This window comes from Muntiacus reevesi, chromosome 5 (assembly GCF_963930625.1).
Source record: "Muntiacus reevesi chromosome 5, mMunRee1.1, whole genome shotgun sequence".
NCBI classification, from domain to species: domain Eukaryota; kingdom Metazoa; phylum Chordata; class Mammalia; order Artiodactyla; family Cervidae; genus Muntiacus; species Muntiacus reevesi.
Genome location: NC_089253.1, coordinates 25633748 through 25657205, shown reverse-complemented (window position 1 = coordinate 25657205; position 23458 = coordinate 25633748). Strand labels below are relative to the sequence as shown.

At 40.3% G+C, this 23458-nt stretch overlaps 3 protein-coding genes and 1 non-coding gene across 4 annotated transcripts; 3 read left to right on the top strand and 1 right to left on the bottom strand.

Moving 5' to 3' along the window:
- Positions 1-318: 318 nt before the first annotated feature.
- Positions 319-1263, bottom strand: OR4D5 (olfactory receptor family 4 subfamily D member 5). Its single transcript, XM_065937027.1, has one exon. It carries the CDS (start codon positions 1261-1263, stop codon positions 319-321), a length of 945 nt encoding a protein of 314 aa, XP_065793099.1.
- Positions 1264-4040: 2777 nt separating this feature from the next.
- On the top strand, positions 4041-4148 carry LOC136170057 (U6 spliceosomal RNA). The gene has a single exon (XR_010663515.1). It is a non-coding gene; the product is annotated as a U6 spliceosomal RNA (small nuclear RNA).
- A 5906-nt stretch (positions 4149-10054) lies between these two features.
- OR8D4 (olfactory receptor family 8 subfamily D member 4) lies at positions 10055-10990 on the top strand. The gene has a single exon (XM_065937026.1). It carries the CDS (start codon positions 10055-10057, stop codon positions 10988-10990), a length of 936 nt encoding a protein of 311 aa, XP_065793098.1.
- Positions 10991-21101: 10111 nt separating this feature from the next.
- LOC136169216 (olfactory receptor 6M1-like) lies at positions 21102-22049 on the top strand. The gene has a single exon (XM_065937025.1). It carries the CDS (start codon positions 21102-21104, stop codon positions 22047-22049), a length of 948 nt encoding a protein of 315 aa, XP_065793097.1.
- Positions 22050-23458: the final 1409 nt, after the last annotated feature.

Genomic DNA, 23458 nt, shown 5'->3' with positions numbered 1-23458 from the left:
TCCCAGGCTCTGGAGCACAGGCTCAATAATTGTGGTGCATGGGCTTAGTTGCTCCACAGCATGCGGGATCTTCACAGATCAGGGATCTAACCCTTGTCTCCTGCATTGGCAGGCAGATCCTTTACCAATAGGGAAGCACTCGATTCCATTTTCTAGCTTTGTTAAAAGTTCAGGTCAGCAGAACTGAGCTGAGGTTAAAACAGTAAAGAAGCAGGAGACTTACTCGTAGCTCTGGCTACTTCATGGGGCTTCTCAGGCGGGTTGCTACACTGAAGCAGAGTTTGGATTCTCAACTCCCTGCTTCTGCTCATCTGGAGGTCAGGGCTCCAGGGGACCCAGAAGGTCCTTTTGCCTCCTCCGCAGCTTCTTCATGGCCATGATCACTTCCTTGTTTCTCAGGGTATAGATGGCAGGATTCAGCATGGGAGTGACCACGGTGTACAGCACAGAGACCACCTTGTCCATGGGGAATGTTCGAAATGGCCGTGCATAGATATAGACACAAGGCACGAAGATTAAGGTGACCACCGCCACATGGGAGGCACAGGTGGACAGGGCTTTGCTTCGGCCCTCCCGCGAGTGGCTTCGGAGCATGACCAGCAGCGCTGTGTAGGATCCCAGGAGCACCAGAAAACACATCAGCGTCACCAGACCATTGTTAGACACCATCAGAAGCTCTAAGACGAAGGTGTCTGTGCAGGCCAACTTGATCAGCTGAGGCACATCACAGTAAAAGTTATCCAGCTTGTCAGGCCCACAGAATGGCAGCTGGACAGTCAGCGCAACCTGTGCGATGGAGTGGATGAAGCCCCCCACCCAGGAGGCTGCCACGAGGAGCCCGCAGACTGTCCGATTCATGATAAGCATATAGCGCAGGGGCTGGGAAATGGCAACATAGCGGTCACACGCCATGACCGTCAGCAGGAAGATCTTGATGCCTCCGATGAAGTGGAAGAAGAAGAGCTGAGTCAGGCAGCCACCGAAGGAAATGACGGGCTTCGGCAAGAGCAAGTCAGCCAGCATCCTCGGCGCCGTGATGGACGAGTAGCAAAAGTCCAGGAAAGAAAGATTGCCTAAGAGAAAGTACATGGTTGTGTGCAGCCGTGGCTCGGAGGTCACTACGGCCACAATCAGGAGATTTCCGGTCACAGTCACAAGATACACAACAGAGAAGATGATAAAGAAGAAAAGCCGGAGCTCCCATATCTGAGAGAGCCCCAGGAGGACAAAACCTGTCAGCTGGGAATGGTTCGCTGCGGTCATCGGCTTGGTGTGGCCTGGTAAGCGAGCCTGCTGAGGAACACGGGCACATTCACTGTGGGCTCCACAAGCTTCTCTGGGACTGTGTCTTCTGGCCTCCCTGGGGAACAGAGTTCGCGCCTGTCACTTAATACAAGAAAGTTGTAAGTGTTTCTACGGGACACCAGCATTTGAACATCATGTACTAGTGTAGTCAAACACCAAGACCATAAAAACAGCATAGCACTGATGGTATTTATAGTTCATGAGGATCACAAATCATCAGTCCTCAAAATTTAAAAAATTGGTACTAGAGGCAATATTGCCAAACTGGGAGTGAATTTTGATTCTTTCAATAACTAGCAGTATAAACAATAACAATCTTCAGAAATTCTCTAAACCTCACTTCCCACATCTATGATATAAATTACCCATAATGCCTGCAAAATATCCTATAGTTTATCATTATATGTGGCATTTATGTAGGAAACCTGATAGATTCCCATGGCAGATATTTAGTTTCCATGAGGTGACAGATTGCTCATTTATATCCCCAAACAAAAAAAAAAAGTGCAAGTTCCCATCATATCCCTGGAAAAACATTCAGTTTTCTTTTGAGTTAGCTCTAACTTGGACATATATTTCCTGCTTTAGGATTTTCATCCTAGAAGGATGTTAAATCATGGGCAAGGGACAAAATAGAAAACACTGTTCCTCAGACTCACGGACTTGGAGAACGAACTTAAGCTTGCTAGAGGGGAAGGATGGGGAAGGGAGAGTTAAGGAGCTGTGATGGACAGGTATGCACTGCTATATTTAAATGTACACACAGCAGTGTCCTACTGTATAGCACACAGAACTCTGCTCCGTGCCATGTGGCAGCCTGGACGGGAGGGCAGTCTGGGGGAGAATGGATACATGTATATGTCCGGCTGAGCCCCGTTGCTGTTCACTTGAAACCTTCACAACATTGTTAACTGGCATTCTCTATATACAAAATAAAAAGTTTAAAAAAAAAAAGTGTTTCTGCACATTATAAAGATATGATCTGTTGCTTTTCTAACATCTGATTAGAAAACATGTGGAATAAATCTTTCTATCATGTGTTTCTGGGAAACCCAGAGAAGTGATAGTCCCCTGGGGAAACAAAAAAGAAGGGTGACTAGAACAGAGTGTGATCATCAATATTAATCTCAGGGTACTTATCTAAAGTGTAATTTCTTATATATATGAAAAGTTTCAAGAGAAGATCACAAATACTGATTTCAGTTTTAAAATCACTATCAAAATACAGAGCTGCCTCAACATTTGAAAACCTTGGAAATAAAAGAGATGTTTCATATATTTAAGCATTGTAAAAGATACTAGGAAAGCTAGCTATTTACAAGAAACCTGGAATACATCTCTTCACATCCCATAACAGAATGGTCACTTATCAATTCAAGTTAAACTTAACTAGTTTTGCACTAGTACATGTGATCTGGGGAAAGTTACTTAACCTCTCTCAACTTTAATTTTCCTGCCAGTAAAATGAAAATGATGACAATATACCCAGTTTGCCTCACTGAGATATTATAAGCATAATATGTAAATTCATATATAAGTATGATTTTTCCCCAGCCTTTGTATGGTTTTAAGCAGATTCTGTCACCAATGAGCCTAAGATAGGAAAGAGTGTACTCTCATTTGTCATACCTGAAATGTTTCTAAATGGGAAATTCTGTGTAATATATCTTATATCTAGCACTGTAAATGTATATGTTAGAGTTTTAACTAACATAGTGGATTGTTCTTTAGCATATATATTTAGGTATTTTTAGTTATAATTCTAAGCAAACATGCAATGCAGGGGAACTGGGTTCCACTCTTGGGTCAGGAAGATCCCCTGGAGAAGGAAATAGCAACCCGCTTTAGTCTTCTTGCCTGGGAAATCCCATGGACAGAAGAGACTGGCAGGCTACAGTCCATGGGGTCAGAAGAGTCAGACACAACTGAGCAACTAAACCACCAAACCACCCCTAGGCATACATTTGTGAATATTCCGTTCACTCCAATTCAGTGATCATTTCTTCTCAGAATATTTTATGTAAGCAAAGAGTACGAGCAACTACAAAAATACTGAAGAAGCACTATGTTATATCTCTACCTTCTTGTATCTTATGTTAGATGGAAAGATGAGAAAATCATTTTGTAAACTAAGAACAAAGTAAAAATTTTATAAATCTAAAATGTGATATAGGTCTCTAAAATGTTATAGATATAGTGCTATTGGGAGGGGAAAAAATTCCTTCTCCTTGAAGGAATAAGCAACTGTGAGACCTCAAGGAGACAGGTTTATTTCATTCATTTTAGGATCTCTACTTCCAGATACCTACGATGCTCAATAGCCATAACTTTTGCCAACACTGTAAAAACCAGCTTGGATAGAGAGGAAATGGTATGTTCCCAGCATCACCACTAGACCCTGGCTTTCGGACTGTGATCTCCTGGTTAAAGAATCTGAATTGTTCTGAATCTAGTCTGTATGGTGTGGGCAATGGTGCCTACACTGCAGCTTTCAATATTGTAAAATGAGGACAACACTTCCCCTGTAGGGGTGATTGAAGCATGAAATTAGACAATGTATAGAAAGCTTTTAGCCTAATGCCCAGAAGAACACTAGATAACACGAGATAACAATATCTTGAATGTAAATAAATAGTAGCTGTACCTTGAAATTTAGACAGTATTCCTAACTCAGAAACAGGGAGGGAGAGAAATGATGCATTTCAGAGGGAAGAGACATTAAGAAAACACACAGAGTGTTCGCTTTGGCAGCACATATACTAAAATTTGGAACAATACAGAGAAGATTAGCATGGCCCCTCCGCAAGGATGACATGCAAATTCGTGAAGCATTCCATGTTTTTATAGAATACATTTTGTATAATAACTGTGTAACTGTTCTTGTTTGGCTTTTTATATTTTTTTAAGAAGCTAACTAGAGAAAAAATTTTGGAAAATCTACTCTAGGACTCCCCCGTGGTCCAGCGGCTAAGACTCCTTATGCCCAATGCAGGGGATTCCTGATCAGGGAAATAGATCCCACTTGCAACAACTAAAGGTTCCCATGCTGCAACTAAGACCTGGTGCAGCCAAAATAAATAAATATTTTTGAAACAAAAATCTATTCTAAAGATGTATATAATGTTGTCAAATACAAAGACCACAAAAAAAGAAAAAGAAAATATACAGAGATGGGACAGCAGAGGGAACGTCTGGATAGAGTCAGAATGTCTTTCTTGAGACAGTGGCAAGAGATAACATAGGAAAAGTAGACGCAGGACACAGATCATAACTTCAGCTTTAGGTAAATGTCAGGTTAAAAAGCTCCTGCTTTAGATAGAGTTTACAAGCAGGGGAGTAAGAAAATCAAAAAGAGTATTAGTACTGCTTAGCTGTGCCATTTGGACACCCTATTTAAGTGAACATTTAAAATTCGTGAATTCTCCTTGGTCAGTGAAACTATAGATACTTAAACCTTTTGTTTGCTCACTCCATTTAAGTGAACCTCCAAGAAGGAGGGAATATACGTATTCAAATAGCTGATACTTCAAAAAGATACAGGCACCTCAATATTTATAGTGGCACTATTTACAATATCCAAGACATAGAAGCAATCTAAATGTCCATTGACAGATGAATGGAGAAAGAGGTAGTAGACAGCCCTCAGATTGGGAGAAAATAATAGCAAACGAAGGAACAGACAAAGGATTAATCTCAAAAATATACAAGCAACTCCTGAAGCTCAATTCCAGAAAAATACATGACCCAATCAAAAAATGGGCCAAAGAAATAAACAGACATTTCTCCAAAAAAGACATGTAGATGGCTAACAAACACATGAAAAGATGCTCAACATCACTCATTATCAGAGAAATGCAAATCACAACCACAATGAGGTACCATTACAAGCCAGTCAGGATGGCTGCTATTCAAAAGTCTACAAGCAATAAATGCTGGAGAGGGTGTGGAGAAAAGGAAACCATCTTACACTGTTGGTGGGAATGCAAACTAGTACAGCCACTATGGAGAACAGTGTGGAGATTCCTTAAAAAACTAGAAATAGAACTGCCATATGACCCAGCAATCCCACTTCTGGGCATACACACCGAGGAAATCAGATCTGAAAGAGACATGTGCACCCCAATGTTCATCGCAGCACTGTTTATTATAGCCAGGACAAGGAAGCAACCTGGACACCCATCAGCAGACGAATGGATAAGGAAGCTGTGGTACACATACACCATGGAATATTACTCAGCTGTTAAAAAGAATTCATTTGAATCAGTTCTAATGAGATGGATGAAACTGGAGCCCATTATACAGAGTGAAGTAAGCCAGAAAGATAAAGACCAATACAGCATACTAACACATATATATGGAATTTAGAAAGATGGTAACGATAACCCTATATGCAAAACAGAAAAAGAGACACAGATGTACAGAACAGACTTTGGGACTCTGTTGGAGAAGGCGAGGGTGGGATGTTTCAAGGGAACAGCATCGAAACATGTATATTATCTAGGGTGAAACAGATCACCAGCCCAGGTTGGATGCATGAGACAAGTGCTCGGGCCTGGTGCACTGGGAAGACCCAGAGGGATTGGGTAGAGAGGGAGGTGGGAGGGGGGATTGGGATGGGGAATACATGTAACTCCATGGCTGATTCATGTCAATGTATGACCAAAACCACTACAATAGTGTCAAGTAATTAGCCTCCAACTAATAAAAATAAATGGAAAAAGAAAAGAAAAGAATATAATAGGATATATTCTTACAAATATACCAGCCACTAAACCCCAGAGATCAGAATCCCTTGGGGGACGCTTGTTTTTTATATCTCTAGGCATAAAATAATTGAACTGAGAACAGAAGTCACACTCACTTAATCCTGCTTCTTCTTCGTATCAAGATGAAAAGGTGCAATTGACTCATTTTTATTCTTAAAGTGATGAGAACAAGGAGGAAGGTGAGTTTCACAATTACAGTTCTCATGTTGTATAGGTATTAAAATAAACAGATTTTAAATTAACTCCTGATTTTCCTGCAAACTGGAGGATCAGGCCACGAAGACACAGGTAGGGAGAGAAGAGCCTGCAGACACCTGCCTCAGACTCAGACTCCTTATCTGAGCAGTCTAGGGGCTAATGTGTGAATCAACCTATGAAGTCATCAGCCTCTAAAGTAGGAATCACAATATGGCCGTCTTTAGAAGTATTTATCATTTTTTATAGATTAAAACATGAAACTCAGAGACTCTCTGCTGAGTCAAACGTTACACTGTGTTACAGTTAGTATTGAAACAAAACATATTTGACTCATGATTCAATGTTCTCTCTGCCACTCTGTGTTAATGGCTTCCTTCTTTAAAGGGGGGCAATTTTTGAAAATCAAATCCAATTTTTTTTATTATATTCTAGACCTGAGCTGTCCAATGGTATAGCCACTAGCTGCATGTGGCCACTGAGCATTTGAAATGGAGTGTGATTTGAGGTGTATTGTTTGGTCAATCAGTGTTAGTAACTGGTGGACTTTGTGACCCCATGGACTACAGCCTACCAGGCTCCTCTGTCCATAGAATTCTTCAGGCAAGAATGCTGGAGTGAGTTGCCATTCCCATCTCCAGGGGATATTGCCAACCCAGGAATTGAACCCAGGTCTGCTGCATTGCAGGCAGATTCCTTACCATCTGAGCCACATTATAAATTTCACCGATTTATACAAAAAATATAAAATACCTCTTAAGAATTTTTACATCATTACATTAAATGTAATTTTTGTATATACTAAATTAAATATAGTAGTAAATTGACTTTAGCTATTTGCTTTTGCTTTGTAAAGAAAAGGGGGGTGCTTGTAGGACATTATAAATCACCCTTGTGACTGCATTATCTTTCTATCGAACAATGCTGACCTAGACTTTACCTTTGAAAAAATACTATCAATTGTCATAGCTTTAATAGCACTGTATGGTGCATGGAAATGTTTAAAAACTTACATTTTGAGTTGCTAAACTGAAAAAAAAACTGCTAAATTGCTTTTGAATCCAAAATTTACATAAGGCCTGAATCAACTGAGTCAGTGTGGTAGATTATTTCAAGGGGGTGTCAAATGTACAACATAAAAAACTTTAACCCGGGCCTAGTAGAATTTACTGCTTAGTAAATGGTTAAATAAAGTCAATACTGGTTAGCATTATTCATTTCTATGTGGATTAAGATGTAATCTGTATAAAAATTCTTCCTATAAACAAAACATCCCAATTCTATGTGTTGTAATAAGCCATTGGAAGGCGTATTACACTGCCGTGGAGTCTCTGAGACTATGTGAAGGGGGAAAAACACTGAAATGTAAAATGGTACAGCTCTATCCTCCATCCAAAAGGCCCTTCTTGAGAGGATGCTTTCAAGAATGGGCTTCAAATGATCCTATAATGCTTTCTGGCACAGAAAAGAAGCAGAGAGAGGTTCGGAGGAGAAAATATGAACAAAGCAAAATGGTTCCAGTTCTAGGAGACAGAAACCTAGAATAGCACCTCTCCAACTTCAGTGTGCACACACATCACGTGGGGAACCTGCTAAAATGCGGATCCTGACTCAATTGGTATGGCTTAGGACCTGAGACCATGCACCAAATCCCCAATGGTGTTAGTGATGTTCCATGTTGAGTAATAAGGACCCACAGCACAGAAATTTTTGGGAAGGAGAGGACAGAGAAGTGAACTGGATTGAGTAGAGGGGAGACAGGTGCAGAGCCCTGGAACAGAACCAGGAACATGGGCAGAATGGCAGACATTTCACTGTGATCAAGAGCCCAGTAAAGATCAGAGGGCATGTGGGAGAATTGGACACATGAGGAGAGAGGTTAGTGAGTTTGTGACACTCAGGGCATGCTGAAGGCATGCTTGAAAAGACCTTATGGGCAAAAAGCTGAGTATTGGGTCTTCTTGAACATTCTTTTTCTGTTTCTGTATGTGATCTCTAGGACTAGACTACACCTGTGTGTGTTAGTTGGCAAGAGTCAAAGGGAAAGGAGGACTCGTGAGCGTTTTAGCAACAGGCTCAGGGCAACTGGACAATCTCTCTTCTTCACATGGTGCCCCTGTCTCCATCCCTCAGGACAGGAAGAGAAGAGCAGATGCAAAGTGTTCTGCAAAATCTGGCCACCTAGCTCAGAGGACAGCTGTTCAGTGTTAGGAAGCTCCTCTGTTTTAAACAGATTTGGGGATGCATGTGGCCAAAGGAAGTGTGCCCTGTCCTGATATGGCAGTAATGGATGGAAGTAAGAGACACAAAAGTTTCTTTAAGAGCCAGGAAGAAAAGTAGATCTGTGCCTGGCAAGTTGAGAAGATACTAAACCAGATGTCTGAGCATTGCCCTGTATAACCGCTAGGTAGACACAAGACTGCAGACTGTGAGCAGCCCAATACCAGAAGAAAACGGGTCTGATTTTTCAGAGGTAAGGTCTTTTTTGATCCCAGGACAGGCATCTCTAAGTGGAGTGCTCTTTTTGCCCCCTCCTGGAGGAAGTGTGGGTGAAAGACAGGAAGCACTACTTGAAAGGCTCCAATGAAAACTGAAATCCACAAATGGCAGCACTAGCAGTAGTATATTGTCTGGCTCAGTACCCTTGGTGATGCAGGTAGGCTTAGCTCAGAGGATTGATAGAGGATCACAGGCAGAAATAACTGTAGGAGTGCTGCCATTCCACCATCATCAAGCTTTACTGAAGTATTAGAAGAATATGCTTTCTACCTGGAAATCAGCTTGTGATTAGATTACAATAGAATAGCAGAAATGAAAATACAGTTTCCTGAAACATGTTCTGAGCCACGCTGGAGCTACAATATGATTGTTTTAAAGTGGAAGGAGGATTCTATCATCAAGTTAGTTTGAAAAAATTGTTTGTTGTAGAGCTGTCCAGGAGAATCTGAAATAGTCTTGGTTACAAAACGTGTTTAACTTTATGTAATTCCGCATGTCTGAAACCAGTATGATCCTAACGTACTTATTTCATGTACACCCTGGAATTAATACTCTAGAAACCCTTGAAAAACTTGATGTGGACATTACAACTAATTTTAACAATAAATACCTCCTCTACAGGAAATCCTGGAGGCGGTTTTGGCTCTAGGCAACTATATTATTAGTAGAAGTATTTTCTAAGCACATAGCTCTTCTTTATGTGCCTTTTCAACTGATTTGCTTTAGAAAAACTCTTCAATGTTCTTTAGCATTAGATTTATTTTTAATGCTGAAGTTAAAGGTTTTATACTTTGCTAAAAGAATTAGAGACAGTAAGGAGGATGTGCAATTTTATATATGGTTCCTAAAATCTATGGGGGCTTCCGCAGTGATTCAGCAGGTATAGAACGCACCTGCAATGCAGGAGATGCAGGTTTGATCCCTGGGTCAGGAAGATCCCTTGGAAGAGAGCATGGCAACCCGCTCCAGTATTCTTGTTGGCAAAATCACATGGACAGAGGATCATGGCAGGCTACGGTCCATGGGGTCGCAAAGAGTCAGACACAACTGAAGCTACTGAGCACACAGAATCTACAGGGAGAGGATACTTACTCTGTTTTATCTGAGATCTGACTTTTGATGGTTCTACCCATCAGTGAAAGCACAGGCTTAGTGCTAGAGGGTAAGAAAACTGGGGTTCAGTGTTTTCACAGAGAGAATATCTGGATTGTAAAGAACTGAAGAGGGGCTGGGACTGCCTGTATAATTTGACTCTTCCCCCTTTATCTCCACAGATTTCTCAGAGGAGAATGGGTGTAAGAAATCAATCCACAGTGACTGAGTTTCTTTTCACGGGATTAACGGACCACCCAGAACTTCAGCTGCCTCTCTTCTGCCTTTTCTTAGGGATTTATATAGCCACGGCCATGGGAAACCTCGGCATGATCCTGATAATCAGGTTGAGTTCTCAACTCCACAAGCCCATGTACTATTTCCTTAGTAGTTTGTCTTTTATAGATTTCTGCTATTCTTCTGTCATTACCCCCAGAATGCTGGCAGGGTTTTTATGCAGAGATAAAGCTATATCCTATTCTGGATGTATGACCCAGCTGTTTTTCTTCTGTATGTTCATCATTTCTGAGTGCTACATGCTGGCAGCAATGGCCTATGACCGCTATGTCGCCATCTGCAGCCCCCTGTTCTACAGCGTCATCATGTCCCCCAGGGTCTGTTCTCTGCTGGTGGCTGCTGTCTTCTCAGTAGGTTTTACTGATGCTATGATCCATGGTGGCTTTACGTTAAGGTTGACTTTCTGCGAATCAAACATCATTAAACATTATTTCTGTGACATCATTCCTCTCATCAAACTCTCCTGTTCCAGCACTTATATTGATGAGCTTTTGATTTTTGTCATTGGAGGATTTAACATGGTAGCCACCAGCTTGACCATCATCACTTCATATGCTTTTATCCTCTCCAGCATCTTCCACATCCATTCTAAAGAAGGTCGGTCCAAAGCCTTCAGCACCTGCAGCTCCCACTTGACAGCTGTCCTTGTATTTTATGGGTCGCTCATGTCCATGTATCTCAAAACTGCTTCCAGCAGTTCACTCACCCAAGAGAAAGTGTCCTCAGTATTTTATACAAATGTGATTCCCATGTTGAATCCTCTGATATATAGTCTGAGGAACAAGGAAGTAAAAAACTCATTGATGAAACTCTTAAGAAGAAAAATTTCCCTGTAATGAAAATGCTTTTTAAAAATTGATTGAGGTATAGTTGTTTTACCATATTGTATTGATTTCTGCTGTACAAAGTAAATCAGCTGTATGTTTACATATGTCCCCTCCCTCTTGGGTCTCCCTCTCACCCCCCATCCCACCCATCTTAAGATTTATTTCTGTATTCATAATCATATGTGCTTGCTTGTATTTATGTCTTTGAGTCTTTAAAAATAATTTGAAATGAAATAAAGTGGTTTTTCCAGTAGTCATGTATGGATGTACAAGTTGGACCATAAAGAAGTTCAGTTCAGTCCAGTCGCTCAGTCGTGTCCAACTCTTTGCGACCCCATGAACTGCAGCACGCCAGGCCTCCCTGTCCATCACCAACTCCCAGAGTTTACTCAAACTCATATCCATTGAGTTGGTGATGCCATTCAACCATCTCATCCTCTGTCATCCCCTTCTCCTCCCACCTTCAATCTTTCCCAGCATTAGGGTCTCTTCAAATGAGTCAGCTCTTCACATCAGGTGGCCAAAGTATTAGAGTTTCAGCTTCAACATCAATCGTTCCAAAGAATATTCAGGACTGATTTCCTTTAGGATGGACTTGTAGGATCTCCTTGCAGTTCAAGGGACTCTCAAGAGACTTCTCCAACACCACAGTTCAAAAGCATCAATTCTTCAGCAGCTGAGCAGCACTGGAGTGACGGAGAGGAGATACCCCACATCCAAGGTCAGAGAAACCCCAGTAAGACGGTAGGTGCTGGAGCAGCTGTGAGAAGATACCCCACACCCAGGGGCAAAGGAGAAGCCCCAGCAAGATGGTAGGAGGGGAGAATTCGCGTTTAGAATCAAACCCCATTCCTGCCAGAGATGCTCAGAGGTCTCAAACAAACCTTGTGTGCACCAGGACCGAGGGACCCCACCGAGACTGAGACAGAACTGTGTCTGAGCATCTCCTGTGGAGGGACGGGCTGGCGGTGGTCTGCCGTTTGGCATGAGCCCTCTTGGAGGAGGTCACCATTCACCCCACCATAGAGCTGCTAGAACTTACACAGGACTGGGAAATAGATTTTTGGAGGGCACAACAGAACCTTGTGCACCAGGACCCAGGAAAAAAGAGCAGGGACCCCACAGGAGACTGTCCCAGACCATAAAGAAGGCTGAATGCCAAAGAATTGATGCTTTTGAACTGTGGTGTTGGAGAAGACTCTTGAAAAGAGTCCCTTGGACAGCAAGGAGATCAAACCAGTCAATCCTAAAGAATATCAGTCCTGAATATTCATTGGAAGGACTGATGGTGAAGATGAAGCTCCAATCCTTTGGCCATCTGATGCGAAGAGCCGACTCATTGGAAAAGACCCTGATGCTCGGAAAGATTGAAGGCAGGAGGAAAAGGGGATGACAGAGAATGAGATGGTTGGATGGCATCACCAATTCAATGGACATAAGACTGAGCAAACTCCGGGAGATTGTGAAGGACAGAGAAGCCTGGTGTGCTACAGTTCATGGGGTTGCAAAGAGTTGGTCACAACTTAGTGAATGAACAACAAAGATTATATATATATATCATATACAATATTATATACATTCAGGTTACTAAATATATTTACACACAAGACTAATAAAATGTAAAACAAGTATAAAAGTAAGAAGTAGCAAGTATTTTCAACTTAAAGTTTAATATCATTCCTGTGATTGAAACTCAATTTTCTATCTTTTAGAAATTCAGTTCCCTGAATCTAAGCAAAAAGAAAACAAAATCTTGAAATACTGTATAGTTATATCAGAAAAAAAAACACACTAAATTCTTGTAGTATGACAAAGTCTTTCCTCTTATTTATTTTACTCAAAAGAGATTTTTCAATAGCAGTCTGCATAGGAAACATTGAACAGTATGGTAAAAATCATTACAACAACTTTGTAATAAATGAGGAAGAACTTTAATTTTAATAACTGGCTTATAAAAGGCCAATATTAAATCAAAATTCAATTTAATGAAGACTGAGCAAAAGGCAAAGCTAATACAGTCCCAATATTTGGTCTCTGGTGATCAAAGGATAAAACTTAGAATATCTAGATTAGATTTTTTTTTTTTTTACAGACTTATCTAAACATCCTGCTTTTTCCTGTGTGGCCAGTACACACGCAGTATTTTACAACTTCATTTGAGTTGTTTTTTCTTTCTAGGCTGTAAACCAGATGCCTTTAATTTCTTCCTCAGAAAATGTTTTGAATTAAACATAATGAAAAAGTTTATGGTTTTCACTAATAAACTCATACACAGTAGACCAAGATAATGCACTGTATGGGGAAAACGTGTAGAATTTCTGATCTTTTAAACTTGTTAAGGTGTGTTTTATGGTCCAGAGTGTAGTCTATCTTGAAGAAAGATCTCTGTGAGCCTCAGAAAAATGTGTATTTTTCCGTTTGGTGTTGAAATAGTCGGTGGATGAAAATTATACCTGGTTGATTAGTGGTGCTATTGAGTTCAACTATATACTTTTTCCTGGCTTATTGGATTTCTTCATTTCTCATAGAGAGCTTTTTAATTCTCCAAGTATAATAGTGGACTCATCTATTTCTCCTGGCAGTCCTATTGGTTTCTGCCTCACATATTTTGACACTCTGCTGTTGTAGATAGGCATATATACAATAACAATTGTCATGTATTCTTTAGGTTTGACCCCTTTATCATCATGTAAAACTCCTCTTTATCTTGTCACTCTTGGTTGAAATATCCTGTATGTTAGTTGAATCAAACTATTAATTGCATTATTCAAATCTTATTTATTGTTTTGTCTGCTTTCTATTTCTTAAGAAGCCATCTTATCTCTTAAGCATTATTAAACTTCCCTCTACAAATATGAGTTTGTCTATTTCTCCTACAAGCACTGTCAGCACTTGCTTTGTATATTCTGATGTCATAGTTTTGGTAGGTACAGATTTAGAATTGTTATATTCCAGTATAGCTCTAGTAACTTCTTGTCATAAAGTCTACTTTAACATTAATGTAGCTACACTTAATTTTTTTTTATTTATTTTTTTTATTAGTTGGAGGCTAAGTAGTTCACAACATTTCAGTGGGTTTTGTCATACATTGACATGAATCAGCCATAGTACACTTACTTTTTTTCTTAGAGTTTGCATTATATATCTTTTTCAGTTCTTTCACTTTCAACAAGCCTATGCCTCAGGCTGTGTAGCTGTGTATAGTTGGGATTTGTAAGCAATCTGAAAATTTAGATTTTTAATTAGAAAATCAAACATATTTACATGTAATATCATCACATATTGACATATGTATGTCTTTAATTCCATTTCATGTTATTATTATGATGTTTTTATTATAAATATATTTAAAATTTTATGAAACCACTATAATTATTTTGTAAAGTCTAAATTAACTCACATTGCCCACATATTTAACTTCTATGTTGTTCTTAATTTCTTTCTGCATATCTAAATTTCTCTTCTTCAATGTTAGTAATAATCTTTAGGTTTTTTTATGCAGATATGCTGGCAATAAATATGTTCAGGTAACTTTTTATTTGAAAATATGAATATCTCTATTTCATTTTTTTGATGAATTTTTTTTTGGACTTGGCCTCTAGGTTGACAATTGCTTTTCTTCCTTTTTTTTTTTTTGTTTCTTTTTTTCTTTTAAATACACATATACATTGTTCAAAGCAAAAATGAGAAATATTCACATTCAGTCAAGCCTATTTTTTCAAGTTCCCTGAGATGGCATATATAGATACACAACATAGCTCAAAGTAACAGCAGAAAGTCAATCATTTACAAAGATCATTTAGATTAAAGTTAAATTTCTTTTTCAACAAACATAATCTACAAGGTAAATTATATCCCGATTGGGTTATTGCTATAAATCTATTCAAATCAGGAAAATACATCATATTTAAAGCTCTCCAAGTAATTTTGGCACAAGTCAAATCTTAAAAGTTTTTTAAGTCCCTGAGCTCTTTAAAAGACTAGCTTGCCTTCAGCCTCTTCCCCAGCTACCTTCCCCTACAATGCCTTGCAACCTGCCTGAGTCTCTCATTAACTGTAAGTCCAAGCTTAAGAATACAGCCTTTCTAACTGACCCTGCTCTGCAGAGGCAATAAATTATGTTCAGGTAACTTTTTATTTGAAAATATGAATATCTCTATTTCATTTTTTTATGAATTTTTTTTTGGACTTGGCCTCTAGGTTGACAGTTGCTTTTCAATAGCATAGGAGTCAGTTTGATCATGTTATGATACATTAATAAGCAACCCCCCAGATTTCATTGGCTAACAAAAAATAAGAAGATTTAGAGACTTACCTGGTTGTCCAGTGGTTAAGGCTCCAAGCTTCCAATTTTGGGGCCATGGGTTCCATTTTCAACTGGGAAGTAAGATCCTACAGGCCACACAGTGCAGCCAAAAGGTAGATAAGAATGAAGATGTGTTTCTTGACCACATTACATGTTACTGGCTCCCTATGTTCTTTGTCTCTGCCCCACATATGTCCTTATTCTGGACTCAGGAGAAAGCAGCAGCCTCTGTCTGGGACATGCCAATCTGTGACAGAGGGAACTGAGCAATAGCTCAAACTTTAGCTCAAGCCTTAAGCACTGCAGGTCCATTTTCTAAAGCATGTCACAAAGCCAGTGTGAGAATGGGATGTGTAAGTGGAGACATGTAAACATCTTATAAAGAAAAGGGGTGCAAAATGATTAAAAACAATAAAGCAATCTACCAAAGTTGGTTCATGTTGCCTTGTGTATCCCTTTTCTTTCCCTTTATTTTTCAATCACAATTTCTACTTCTATTTTAGATGTGTCTCCAGTAATTTAAATGTAGTTGGATTTTTTTAACTAATTCAACAATTTCTGACTTTTAACAGTAAGCAGAAATGTCAACGTGTCTAGGCTTTGACAGAAGGAAATGGATGAGTCCCAGAGACTAAGCTTGTGATGTGAGCTAAATGGAGTGGACAAGAGGTACAATATGAAAAAATACATGCAAGAGTCCACTGGCTGACGGTAATGCCACATGGACATCTCTCTATTCCATGTCTGGCCTCTTTGGAAGGTTTCTACTCACTATCTTTTAGAAAGTACATTTGATCAATCTAGAAAATGCCTGTGCTCACTTATTGGCACCTAAACTTACTCCAAATCACAACCTAAGGATTTTTAGACTAATTTAAGGATGAGGTATACACAAAGAGGAGAGTGGAAAAGTTGGCTTAAAGCTCAACATCCAGAAAACTAAGATCACAGCATCCGGTCCCATCACTTCATGGCAAATAGATGGGGAACTAGTGGAAACAGTGACAGACTTTTTTTGGGGGGGCTCCAGAAATCACTGCAGATGGTGATTGCAGTCATGAAATTAAAAGACACTACTCCTTGGAAGGAAAGTTACAACCAACCTAGACAGCATATTAAAAAGCAGAGACATCACTTTGCCAACAAAGGTTCGTCTAGTCAAGGCTATGATTTTTCCAATAGTCATGCATGCTTGTGAGAGTTGGACTATACAGAAAGCTGAGCGGCAAAGAATTGATGTTTTTGGTTTTTTGTTTTTTGTTTTTTCATTTATTTTTATTAGTTGGAGGCTAGAATTGATGCTTTTGAACTGTGGTGTTAGAGAAGACTCTTGAGAGTCCCTTGGACTGCAAGGAGATCCAACCAGTCCATCCTAAAGGAGATCAGTCCTGAGTGTTCATTGGAAGGACTGATGTTGAAGCTGAAACTCCAATACTGTGGCTACCTGATGCAAAGAGCTGCCTCATCTGAGAAGACCCTGATGCTGGGAAAGATTGAGGGCAGGAGGAGAAGGGGACAACAGAGGGTGAGATGGTTGGATGGCATCATTGACTCCATGGACATGGGTTTGGGTGGACTCCGGGAGTTGGTGATGGACAGGGAGGACTGGCATGCTGCAGTTCATGGGGTCACAAAGAGTCGGACATGACTGAGCAACTGAACTGAACTGAACATTGGCAAGTTTAAAAAAAAATTTTTTTTAACATCTCCGTGTGGCTTGTGGGATCTCAGTTCCCTGACAAGGGATTGCATCCAGGCCATGGCAGTGAAAACTTGGAATCCTAACCACTAAGCCACTAGGAAAGAAAGAAAGTGAAGTCGCTCAGTTGTGTCCAACCCTTTGCGGCCCCATGGACTGTAGCCTACCAGACTCCTCGGTCCATGGGATTTTCCAGACAAGAGTACTGGAGTGGGTTGCCACTTCCTTCTCCAGGGGATCTTCCCAAACAGGGATCAAACCCAGGTCCCCCGCACTGTAGGGAGACGCTTTACTCTATGAGCCACCGGCGAAGTCTAAGCCCTGAGGGGACTCCCTCAAAAGTTTTCTGTGTTTCAGTTTCTCTGAAACTCTAAAACAGGCCACCAAAATTTTATCAACTGAATAAAGCAAAAACATGGTGTGATTCCCCTAGAGGCCTCAACATGTGTATTTGGCATCTCCAACTAAATTTGTAATTGTGATTGTTTTTCAGGGTTAAAATTCTTTGATTATCATAATAGTAATTAACCTCTTTTACTTCACATTCCCAAGAGTCATTCTCAATTAAATTCTTAAGAGTAAGCAAGAGCTTTCAAATTTCACAGCTTATTCATGGCCTATTTTCACAGAGAAAAGGACACATCACATCTTAGATGCAAGAAAAAATTTCAAAGTTCCATTTATCTTATAAAGGATTTGGAGTTTCAGAATAAACACATGAAAACAACTGGTAAGCAGATTTCAAGTCAAAGTAACTTTGGATTTTGTGACAGAGCTTAACAAAGATGTAATAGGTGATCCACAGTAGGTCTCAGGCTAGAAAAATAGTTGAAAAGAATGCTTATATTTAGCCCTTGGTAGAACTCTGTGTGTGTGTGTGTGCTCAGTCATGTCCAACTTTTTGTAACCCCATGGACTACAGCCCACCAGGCTCCACTGTCCATGGAATTCTCCAGGCAAGAACTGGAGTAGGTAGCCATTCCCTTCTCCAGGGCATCTTCTTGAACCCAGGTCTCCTGCATTGTAGGCAGATTCTTTATTGTCTGAGCCACCAGAGGTTGCTTTGGTAGAACTACCTCATCCTAAATATCCTTTCCAATACTAAGACTTTTCTGAATCTAAAATGTTCCAGTTACTCAATTATTCAAAGTAGTAATGAAAGGGGAAACAGACAAAACAGGCTCCATCTTGAAAGCAGGACTCCACCTGGGGCTGGACTGTGGACTTTGAGCTATACACCCAGTATCTATGGAAACGACAAATCAACTGGAAAACCAGGCCCCCTGGAAGGAAGAGCCCCAGGGCTCGTACCTAGACTCTCCATTGCCTAAAAGAATATCCTGATTATCTGTGTAACTGAATAGAATCATGCATTCTATTATGCTTATTGGGGTATGACAACACACCTATTGATAATTGTCCACTGTTAACTACCTAGACTTAAGGCATATGAATCACAGGTTAACTTTGATTGTATCTTTCTTTTCCTTTGTTCAAACTAATTTCAGGGAATTGGGGGAGGTGGGTTTGGGTATGAACACTTAAGGTGTGTAAGATTTTCACAAAAACTGCTCGGGGTCCTTGGCTAAGAGGAGGCTCTGCCTTGGGCCCACCGGTGTAACAAACTGCACTCCACTATCTGCATTGTCCTTCTGAGTGGGTTTGTTTCCTGGAACACATGGCGACAACAGTAAGAACAACATTCCCAAATACGGAACATGGCAATGAGAGTAACATTTTTGCATTAACTAAACTAGAGAAGTGAGTCTTGATCCAGGCTTATGTAACATATCATTTAGACCATAACCTGGGCCTCTCTGACCTCTTTTCCCTCTCTACAAAAGTGGGAATAAGAATCTAGATTGTGACTTTTACTAAAGAATGCATCTTTGGATCAGATAGAACTGGAATTGAATCTGGCTTTGTCACACATTAGCTCTGTGACAGGAAAGTTATTTAAATTCCATAAATTTCAAGTTTTTCATGTGCAAAAGGTAAATCGCAACATCTACTCCCTACTACAAAATGTTGCCAAACATACATGTATGAAATAGCCAAACCTTGAAACAGATTAAAACAGCTACTGACAAAATGCAGGAAAAATATGACACATTCAACATCAATTATAGGGATGATTTAATAGTCATCTATCAGAAATTAATAGATCAAACAAAAGATGATGTGGAAACAATCAGCACAAACCTAAAAATCAGCAAGAAAATTTTGCATCTAAGTAGGCGATACACTTTTTGTTTTGTGGCTGTTGTTGTTCAGTCAAGTCCAACTCTTTGCAACCCCAAGGATTGCAGCACACAGGCTGCTCTGTCCTCCACTGTCTCCCAGAGTTTGCTCAAATTCCTGTCTATTGAGTCAGGTGATGTTATCTAACCATCTCATCCCCTGCCACTCACTTCTCACATTCTTTTTTAATAGTATTTAAATTTTTAAAGCACTTAGCATATAATGACCAGGAACTCAGTGTATGTTAAGTAGTATCACAGCTAGCCCTAGTGGCTCTGTCCCAAAGAATCCACCTGCACTGCAGGAGATGAGGGTTTGATCCCTGGGTCAGGAAGATCCCCTAGAGAAGGAAATTTGCAACCCACTCCAGTATTCTTGCCTGAGAACTCCCATGGACAGAGGAGGCTGGTGGGCTACAGTCCATGGGATCGCAAAGAGTCAAATACAACCTAGCGACTAAACAACAACAAAAATCACAGCTATTACCTGAAACCTAAAAATAGAAATGTAGTCTTTTTGAGAAGAGTGACTTCATCTGTATAGCACTGATTATACAGTACTGAGACCAACTGGGGAAAGTTTCTGGGGAAAAAGGTTTTACCTCAAGTTAATAAAGAATGTCTAAGAGTTAGAGATGATCAAATATGAAACAAGATACAATAATAAGCAACCTGTGTGTTTTCCACAAAAGAAGGATTCTAACCATAGATAGTTTGACATTTTGGACAGGAAGATATGAGAGGTTTGGACAAGTAGCCCCTGGACTGTGAAGCCTTCCAAAAAAATCAGAGCAAGAAAATAGTGCATCATACAGCATTGAGAAGGAATCAAACAAATATAATTCTGAAAAGTTAAGGTTCTTTCTATGTCTAAATATACAAAACACGTGCTGAGAATTATGGGGTCAGTTTTGAATTGCCCACAGGGTATAAGAATGTGTGTGTTTATCTTTCATTTTGTTCTGTGGTAGAAGCGTTTGCTGGAAGAAACGTGGCTTACAAGGTCAAATAGCTTTAGGGTCTTTACACTATCAAAAATTTTATTGTAGACAGAAGTCAGGCAGATGCAGCACAAATCTGAGTTTTCACATCTCCACTTCATATTAATATTTTCACATTTTTATTGCTCATGGAAGACTTCCCTGATGGCTCGGTCAGTAAAAAAAAAAAAAAAAAAAATCTGCCTGTCAATGCAGGAGATGTGGGTTCGATCCCTGGGTCAGAAAGATCCCCTGGAGAAGGAAATGGTAACCCCCTCCAGTATTCTTGCCTGGGAAATCCCATGAATATGAACAGAGGAGCCTGCCAGGCTACAGTTCATGGGAGTCACAAAAGAGTCAGACATGACTTAGCAACTAAACAGCAACAATATATATGGTTGTGCCATGTTTTAGGTGTGACATGTGGGATCTAGTTCCCTGAGCAGGGATGAACCTAGACCCCCTCCAACAGGAGCAGGGGAGTCTCAGCCACTGGACCACCAGGGAAGTCCCTACTTTTTTATTTTTGAACCGTATGATCAAAAGAGGTTGAGTGATTTTCAGTTAATTATATATTTCAGCTAGTTTGAATAAATTTGCATTTAAGAAAGGAAATAAAGAGAAAATAAATATATCAAATAAAAATCAAAGAGTTAAAGTTTAAAGGGATTCATAGAGTTGCTGTTTTCTGGGGGTTTTTTTCCCTAGCGCATCAATTACATAGATGAAAACTGAGGCCAAGTGATTTCCCTGGAGCCACATAATAGAGTCACAGACAGAACTAGAACCCCCTCCTTCTTGAACATTCTCTTCTACATCTAGCAAAATCACAAAACATTTGAAAGACATCTTAAACTGTTCTAACCTCCTTTGTTTCTTCTCCTTCGACATAGAAATGGCCACAAGAAACCAGCCCACCATCACTGAATTCACGCTTATCTCTTTTCCTGCTGTCCGGGAGCTTCAGACGTTGCTTTTTGTCATTCTCCTGTTAGATTATACGCTCACCATAACAGGAAACATTACCATCATTTCCTTAATATGGACCAATAATCGTCTCCAAACACCAATGTACTTCTTCCTCAGTAATCTGTCATTTTTGGACATTTTATTCACAACTACTATTGCTCCAAAGTTGCTAGCTTGCCTCTTACAGGAGGAGAAAACCATATCCCTTGCAGGCTGCATCATCCAAACATACTTCTTCTTCTTCCTGGGGACAGTGGAGTTCATCCTGCTGGTGGTGATGTCCTTTGACCGCTATGTGGCCATCTGCAACCCCCTGCGCTACACCACCATCATCAACAGCAGGGTGTGTCTCCTGCTGGTTCTGGGCTGCTGGGTGGGGGCTTTCCTGTCGGTGCTCTGCCCAACTATTGTGGTGTCCAGGTTGCCCTTCTGCCAGAAGGAGATTAATCACTTCTTCTGTGACATCGCCCCTCTGCTGCAGGCAGCATGCATAGACACTCATTTCATTGAAATGATAAACTTCCTCTTGTCTTCTCTCATCCTCCTGACCTCGATGGTGATCACCACCATGTCCTACACCTACATCATCTCTACCATCCTGCGCATCCCCTCGGCCCAAGGACGTCAGAAAGCCTTCTCCACCTGTGCGTCTCACATCACTGTCGTCTCCATGGCCTACGGGAGCAACATCTTTGTGTATGTGAGACCCAATCAGAACCACTCCCTGGAATTTGACAAGATAGCCACTTTCCTCATTACCATAGTGACTCCTCTTCTGAACCCCTTCATTTACAGCTTGAGGAACGAAAAGGTAAAGGAAATCTTGAGAGAGTCAGTTAGCAGGATAGTTCTACCACATTCCAAAGGAACATGACACTCAGCAGTTTCAGGACATCTAAGACATGCTTCCTCTATACATCACTTTGCTCTGCGTGAAGAATGAAACAGAATCATAACCGAAGTTTCGCAATCTATAGGCAGGGTGAGAAAGCATCACACATCACCAAGAGTCAAGCATTATGAACTTGCTGTGGAAAACCAGGAATAAATAAGGACTCTTTGGCTCCTTAGTCCTTGAAGTATTTTGCATAAATTAATGTAGAAAGGCAGAAACATTCCAGACTCTGAGTTCTACGAGCTGATGTCTAGACATTTGTTCAAGCACTAATTTCGATGGGCTTCAGTAAGCTACTTCTTTAAGCCGCCACTCTCTCATCTGTAAAATGGAGGCAAGAACTGCTGCTCTGTTTATCTTACAGGGCCCTTGGGGCTACAAAATGAGATGCTTTTCATAAAAATAGCATTGTTTTCACATGGAGAGATTGTTGAGATAGAAAAGGAAGCTTTCATCAGCCCTGAGATGCTGGAAGTTCTGACCCTGTTGCTGAGTATCTTAGAAGATAAGAAGCCCAAGGGGCTCAACACATAAATGTAATCTTATGAATCAAAGCAGGTTGGTCCTAGAGAAGGGAGCCTCACATTGCCACTGTAAGGAGGATTATATGAATAATAGCATTTAAGAAAAAAATCAATCCCTGACACAGAACTCATCTGACACTCACAAATAGGTCTCAGTGTTACTGCAAAGTGATACAATGCTTACATATCATCATGCTTTTCACTTGTTGGACAAAAGTTGACAAAACATCCATTTCGCACAAGTGTGCAACAAAAACTACTAAGCATCCTCCTTTGTTGCCAAATGGAATGACTGCTACCTCTTTAACAATTACATCTTTTACATACCAATTACATCTCACTCTGTCTACCCTCATTGCAGAAAAGACTTACTGAGCTACCCAATCCTAGAATTGCCACATCTTTCGGATAACACCCAATCCAGAACAAGCCCCTACTTTCTTAGGTTCATTGTTTCACTGAGACATTCCACATTCTCTGAAGTATGAGTTCTTTCTCATCGGCAGTGAATAATAAACCCAAATTTTTCAACTACAGATGTGTGCCTGGCAGTCCTTTTTTAATTTTTATTGGAGTAGAGTTGATTAACAATGTGTTAGTTTCAGGCGTACAGCAAAGTGACTTCGTTATATGTATACATATTGTTGTTGTTTAGTTCCTCAATCGTGTCCAGTTCTTTGCAGCCTCACAGACTGTAGCCCGTCACAATCCCTTGTCCATGGGATTTTCCAGGCAAGCATACTGGAGTGGGTTGCCATGCCCTCCTCCAGGGGATCTACCAGACCCAGGAATCAAACCCTCCTCTCCTGCATTGGTAGGAGGATTCTTTACCACTGAGCCATGAGGGAAGTCACATATATACAT

What these genes read in the sequence shown, in the direction of transcription:
- OR4D5 (XM_065937027.1), bottom strand. Translation starts at nt 1,263, where the DNA reads ATGACCGCAGCGAACCATTCCCAGCTGACAGGTTTTGTCCTCCTGGGG.
- OR8D4 (XM_065937026.1), top strand. Translation starts at nt 10,055, where the DNA reads ATGGGTGTAAGAAATCAATCCACAGTGACTGAGTTTCTTTTCACGGGA.
- LOC136169216 (XM_065937025.1), top strand. Translation starts at nt 21,102, where the DNA reads ATGGCCACAAGAAACCAGCCCACCATCACTGAATTCACGCTTATCTCT.